The 6,953-nt window shown below is 53.6% G+C and overlaps 1 protein-coding gene across 1 annotated transcript; it reads left to right on the forward strand.

The window, feature by feature from the left end:
* The first annotated feature begins 410 nt into the window (after nt 1–410).
* Nucleotides 411–6,467, forward strand: Gimap6 (GTPase, IMAP family member 6). The gene is made up of 3 exons (XM_046422875.2): nt 411–663; nt 2,631–2,712; nt 4,016–6,467. Exons 1-3 carry the CDS (start codon nt 490–492, stop codon nt 4,684–4,686), a joined length of 927 nt encoding a protein of 308 aa, XP_046278831.1. The 5' UTR covers nt 411–489; the 3' UTR covers nt 4,687–6,467.
* The last annotated feature ends 486 nt before the right edge of the window (nt 6,468–6,953 follow it).

Raw genomic sequence — 6,953 nt, forward strand, 5'->3', positions numbered from 1 at the left:
ACTGTCCTTCCTCATAACATTGTTCTCCACAGCCTACTGCAGTTTTCCTCTTGTCAGAGCAACATAAACATTCTTCCCAGACACTTAAGCCTTAGGAAGAATGAGAACCGGGTCTTTCCTGCAAGAAGGTATCTAAGGAAGAAGCGACTAGGGAAAGAAAAGAAACAGGGAACATTGCCCAGGCCTGAATGCAGGAGCCCTGGACGTGGACAAGCCTCCAGAAGGAGAGGCCAGCCATTGTGTCTGTGGCACAGACTTTTCTGAGCGACCCACTGCTCCTCCAGCCTCTGTGCTCCTTATCCCAGGTCGGGGTTCAATGGCTCCAGCAGGGGAATTCTGGTTTGTTCCATTTCTGAGGTTACAAGTACAAGCGCGTGGTTTCCTGCCGTGGGCTCCTGCCCACTTCCTGCTCTGGGCCTCACCGCTGATGCAGTCCTTTCGAGGGTGTCCTAGAGCTTGGCTAGCATTTTGCTGAGAAGTGAACAGCAGATGTTCTCCATGAATTCCCTCATCTTTGCACTTTCCCGCTTCCTTAATTTACTCTCCCAAGGAGATGAGCATGTGTGGACCCCAGCAGAAGAGATAGAGAGGAGTGCACAGGGCTGTGTGGCCAGAGAAGACCAGAAAGGAGGCCATTCCTCTTGTCTGTTGGCCGGCCTGGCGGTGAGTCTGCGTGTGGGTACATTCTTGTGTATGCCTGTATTTTGTGTGTGTGTATGTGTGTGTTATGGGCGGGTGTGTGTATCCATTTCCATATTTGTGTATGTTGTGTGTGAGAGCTGTTTGTGTATGTGTGTTAGGAATCTTTGTGTGTTTGTGGTTGCGTGTACCCTTCTCTGTGTGCATGTGTGCAGGTGTGTGGGAGTGGTTCGTGTGTTGTGTATGTGCCTTTGTGTTTCTGTGTGTGCTCTGTGTGTGTTTGAGGTATTATAGGAAGAACTGTGACTCAGAAGTTAGGAGCACTGTGTGCCCTGTGCCCGGCTCCCTGCTTAGTGTGTGTCAAGCTGCTTCTGTGTGTTTCTCTTTCTTCCAGAGCAGCACAACAAGCTGGTGACAACTGTTCCATCTTCTGGAGACAATAAACACAGTGGGACCAGCAGGGTGGGTGCTGCTCAGAGCGGGGCCCTGGGGATGCTGCCTGGTTCAGAGGGTGCAGACCTGTCCTTGGGCTGTGCTGGACACGGTGCAAACCACAAGTCCTGCTCGCAGTGCCTCAGGTGCTCCTCACCCCCTCCGCCCTGTCCCGCTGGCCACAGGCCTCTGCTAAGCCGCCTGTGTCCTTAAAGTGGAATGAGGTTGCATTGGCACAGAGCTGCTTCAGTTTCCACTGGACGTAGGGAAGCTGGGGACAAAGAGCCTGGGAGGGTCTACAGTTAGCCGGCCACGTTCTCAGGGGGAGGACGCAGTGGCCTGCTTGTCCCCTGGGGCCCGCTGACGGGTGGAGGACTGTGTTCTTGCCAGCGTGGGGCTGGCCATGACGGAGTGTGGCTGTCCATCTGTCCAGCTTCCTCTCTCCCTTGAAGTCACCAAATCTTCCTGGGCCACCTCCATCCCAGCCTAGCCTGCGAGAGCTGGCGTTCACTAAATGAAGTCACCGCTACAAAGCCCTGTCCACAGTGGTCCTGCCCTGGCCAGCCCTTGGGATTTCCCGGAGGACTAAATAATCTGCCAGGTGAACAGAGCAGGAGAGACAGCCCGCAGTGCTGTGTGGAGAGAAAGCTGTGTCGGTCAAGGTCCTGTAACTGGGCTTCCACGGTTCCCCTAGATTAACGGGGCTGTGCCTGTCCTCCCATGTTCTGGAAAAGCAGTCATGAGCCTTGTAATCTCCTCAATCCAGAGAAAATGACCCAGACACAGCACATGGGCTCTTGTCACACAGGACCACATTAAGCCCTGCAGAAGTGCACAGCGCTCTCCTCGTGTGGCTGATGGAAGTCCTGGTTGAGATAATGTGACTCTAATTTTCAAAGAGGTCTAGGAGTTAAAAGGCTATAAATATGTGGGGACCATGTGGGGAGGGGCCTTCATGGTGTCTTCCATGTCAGGCCCAACCTTCACCGTGAAGGGACATTGAGGCACAGGCTGTGAACTGATGGCCACATCCCTGACACTGAGGTGTCTGGCTCGCAGCAGGGCATTGTGAAGGTCCCATAGCTGTCTTCTGGACCAGCTCTCAGCCCTCCAACCTTCACTGTTGCGCCTTCTCCAAAGATCAAGCCCAGGTGGCTCTGCCTGTCCCCAAGAGTCAGCCCTCCCCACGACTTCCTGCCCAAGTCCTGCAGGCCACTCAGCCATAGGAACCTCCCTGCCACTCCAGGACACACAGGGTTAGGTCACGCCTGCCTCTGTGTCTCTCCCCCCTCCTCTCTCCCTGCACAACAGCTCCTGGACCCTGTCCACCCACCCACTTCGGGCTCCAGGCCAGCAGCCCTTTTCTCTGGGAAATCTCTTCAACTCATGATGGAGACCACCATGAGTCGGGCAGGGCAGGGGGCTAGGCCCTCTTCTCATGCAGTCCTCCCCAACCCTAAACCAACGCAGACATCTTCTGTCTGGCAAAGGAAGGCAAAAGGCAGCGTCCCTTAAAATGCAATGGAAAAATCAGTCCAATGGATCATTGCTTTCTCTAGGTGGAGGAAGACTGTGTCCAGATTCCCCGCGAGAATTCTCCAAAAGAGCTGTGCCAGGAACCTACAGCAGAGCTGTCAGGAGGTAAAGCCACTTTCCCAGCAGAGGGGGGCGTGTGGTGTGCAGGTGGGACATGCTCACCTTCCTAACCTTGGCTAAGGCCAGGAAACCCTCGGTCCTCATGTCAGTGCTTATCTGCTGTGAGTGACTGCTGCCAGGGCCATCAGGTGACCCTGGGAACAAGCAGAATGGACTCCGTGGCTGCTGCCCGTAACAGGGTTCAACCCTCTCACAGCTCAGCTTGTCACCTCACCTGGGAGGGCGGAACTTAGGAATGCTGAACACTCCAGAGGAAATCCCTCATGGTGTTTTAATGTAATGTACCAAAATGATTTTTTTTACTTTATGAACTTGAAGAGCCTGGGCCATCAAGAAAAAGTCTATCACATAGGAAAATTCGTATTCGGCCTTTTTTACCTCTTCTTACATCAGCCAGGGTTCGATGTTACCTCAAAACTCCTCCCAGATCCCAGGCGATGTATCTGGCTCTGAGTCCCGTGATGGGAGCCAGCGCCACTGCTCAGCAGGGAACCCCTCGCTTCCCCTGCCCTGTGTTGGCCAGAGGCCAGAATGAGTACCCCACACCCACTTCCTGGAAACTGCTCACTTGCTCAAATGCCTGTCCTGCCCTCTTGAGAAGCTGGAGGGAGCCAGAATTGGTCAGGGTGGGTCATCCCAGGTTGCAGAGGCAGGAGCAAAGCCCATGGGTGCTAAGGAGATTCAGAAGACAGTGTCCGGCTGCCTTGGGGAGTCTTAGGAATGCTGAACACTCCAGAGGAAATCCCTCATGATTTTTTAATGTATTGTAACCAAAATGATTTTTTTTTACTTTATGAACTTGAAGAGCCTGGGCCTTCAAGAAAAAGTCTATCACATAGCTCTGTGATCTGAATCCATCAATGTCTTTCATGGGGACCAGACTTGGAAACCAACCAATATTCGCCACTTCTTTATGTGCATTTGGCCTTGGTGCCTTGCAAAGTCAGGAGAGGAGAATTCCCACCTGGCCTCCAGCCCCAGTCATACTAAACATCTAGGTACCAAATTCCCAGGGTTAGGGGCACATCTCCAAGTCTCCTCTCTTGACCGATGGACCTGACATTCTACTGGAGGAGAAAGTTCAGCCCCACCTTCAAGGACACGGGTTAAGCATGAGAGTCCAGGACAGGTCGCAGAGAGAGATCTCAGCCTGTGTCTCTCCCACCCCAACCTGGGACCTCCTGCCCTCTGGGATGGAGTGCACCTACAGGCCTAGCTCCTGATAAGTGGAGAGGATGGACCCTAACCCTGTTTCCTGTGTTTTTATGAATTTGTTTAATGCTTCTAGGTCTGAGGGATAAAGAACCTCCTCCAAGGAAACTGGGGCTCATCCTGGTGGGGAAATCAGGAAGTGGGAAGAGTGCGACAGGAAACAGCATCCTTGGCAGGAAAGAATTTGAGTCTAAACTCAGCAGCAGACCAGTGACCACAACCTTCCAGAGAGGCTGCCGAGAGTGGGCAGGGATGGAACTGGAGGTGATCGACACCCCCGACATTTTGTCTCCAGGGGTCCAGCCAGGAGCGGCGGCTGCAGAGGTCTGTCAGGCCTGCACCTTCTCCTCCCTGAGGCCTCACGCGGTGCTCCTCGTGACACAGCTGGGCCGGTTCACCAGGGAGGATCAGCAGGCCGTCAGGCGCCTCCAGGAGGTCTTCGGAGCGGGGGTCCTGGCTTACACCGTCCTGGTGTTCACCCGGAAGGAAGACCTGGCAGGGGGCTCCTTGAAAGAATATGTGCGAGAGACCGACAACCAGAGCCTGGCCACGCTGGGTGTGCTGTGTGAGCAGCGCCACTGCGGCTTCAACAACAGGGCAGAGGGGCCGGAGCAGGAGGCCCAGCTGCAGGAGCTCATGCAGCAAGTGGAAGGCATCCAGTGGGAAAACGACGGCTGCCCTTACAGCAACAGGCTTCCCAATAGCACCAGCAGAGCGCTGCTCAGAGAAGCACAGAAGGACAAATGAGCCCAGAGCAGGGTTCTGCGGAGGCGATCAGTGAGGTGTCCTGGCTGGAAGTGCTTCCAAGTGCAGAAAACATTGAGAAGACTGGCAGGTGCCTCCTGAGGAGCAGGCCCATTTGAGCAATGCTGGACTGGAGCAGGAGATTTGCTTAGCCCTCCGTGCCCCTGTGTCCAGCAGGGCTACTTGCTCTATTCATGGAGCACCGCCTGGTCCCCAGGTCACAGCATCTGGTGGTTCAAGGTGGTGGAGCCTTGTTTCAGGGTAGCTGCTCAGAGCCCTCCCTCCTCTCTATCCCAAAGCCCACAGTCCTCATATGGACCCTTCCATCCCATTAGCATTTCCTGGGGGCCCTTGTCTGCACCCCAATACAGCCAAAGCATCTTGCGGGCAGGCTTGTTGCTCTTTGCCTTCCCAGGGCTTCCTGGCCATTGGAGTCGGTTAGCATGGCACAACCCAGTGTAGCTGTTGACCTGGTGACTTCCCATCTCTTGGGCTTTGCTCTCATGTCCAGCAGGGGTGGGTAGAATGGCTGTTAAGTCACCTGCTGTGTGGAGGGAGGAAGGGCCAGGGACTCTGACACATGGGGAGGGATGGGCCTGGGTCCAGGGAGGAGAGTGAGCAGGAGCAGAGAGGGAGAAAGTTTCTCTTGAACTCTAACAAGTGAAGTCAGGGTCAGAGTATTCGAGAAGCTGGCCTTGGGCAAGTGTGTGGGCCCTAGCCCTGGCTGCAGGGTGTGGTGGCCCTCGAGGTGCCAGGTGGGCAGAGTGGGCCAGCCCGACTCCCCCAAGGTGGACTTAGACTGGGGGTTACAGGTTTCTTCCCCTCTTCCCTCGGGTTCCATGCCCTTCATTAGCTCTGCCCTGTGTACTGGAGGGTGAAGGCAGTTTTCAGCCCTGTGCCCAGCCTCTCCCTTGACAGTGGGGAGGGTCTGCAGGTGAACGGGCTCCCCAGCAAGGTATCTGTGGTGGGTTGACTGGAGGGAGGCAGGAAAGAAAGGGAACCTGCAAAGGAAGGTGATGGGTGCCCTAAACATCTTGGGAGCACCGTCTGGTTTATAGGAGAACTCCCAATGCACAGGTGTCTTCCTGGGTGAGTCCCCTTGAGGCTGTTCCTGCACACAGGCTGTCAGGAGTGAGGTAGGCATGCTGAGAAGGGAGGAGGATGTTAGCCTGCCTCTGGCTTCTGATAGGAAGCCGTTCAACCACCTAAGCAAGCAGAGGTGTCTCAGAGGCACCTCAAATTCTTTGAGGCTCAAGATATTCCTGGGGGGTTTAACCAACTGATGGGAAGCCACAGGGAAAAGATCTCCCAATACCGTCCCCTTCTCCATTCTTCAAGCCATGGGGCAGAGGGCTCTGGCTGCCTTCCTCTGGAAGGGCAGGAAGTGGAGGTGCTGGTGACCCTGCTGAGGACCGTGGGAGATCAGCAGACACAGCCTTATCTGCCTGGTGGCTCCTCTGCTGGTTGGAGGTCCTCACAGACCCCAGGACCTGCACCTACCACTCAGGCCTGCCTCACCAGGCTCTCCCAGAGGGGCAGCCTCCAAAGAAAGTGTAAATATGTCCTTGGCTCTTTCAGAGCAGAACAGAGTCATTTTGGTGTACAGTTGAGAGAGTCTTTGTGCCAGAGCATTTATTGACTCGGCCATCCACTTCCTGCTGGACTGACTGTGCAGCATTTATCACCGATTCAATTCTCACAGTTCCTAAGACTTATGTCAAAGTTTTTATTTCTCTTCACATCTTCTACTTTTCCTATTTGAATAAAATATCGATTTGATGAAAGTAGCTTTGATTTATTGTGGTGAGCCAATTTCCTCCTCAGACTACATTGTTTTTTTGTGTGTGGGGGGGAGTGGTACCAGGCTACCAGGGATTGATCTCAGGGGCACCTGACCACTGAGTCACATCCCCAGCCCTATTTTTGTATTTTATTTAGAGACAGGGTCTCACTGAGTTACTTAATGCCTCACCATTGCTGAGGTGGCTTTGAATTTGTAATCTTCCTGTCTCAGCCCCGTGAGCTGCTGGGATTATAGGTGTGCACCAGACTACAATTTTAGGTATTTTTTTTTAATTCTCAGGCATTTATTCTTCTACATGGAAGTTAAAATCACTTGTCTAATTTAAAAAGAAAAAGAAGAAAAGTCCTACTGGAATTCTAGTTGGAATCATCTTCCATTTACCTATTAAGTCTGAGAGAATTGGCAAATACCTCAAGCTCAGAAACTGTAAACACAAAAGAGCTTCATTCAGCATCTGAGACCTGCA

Source organism: Marmota monax, unplaced genomic scaffold (genome assembly GCF_021218885.2).
Source record: "Marmota monax isolate L192 unplaced genomic scaffold, Marmota_monax_Labrador192_F-V1.1 WCK01_AAM20220418_F8-fsc01465, whole genome shotgun sequence".
NCBI classification, from domain to species: Eukaryota; Metazoa; Chordata; class Mammalia; order Rodentia; family Sciuridae; genus Marmota; species Marmota monax.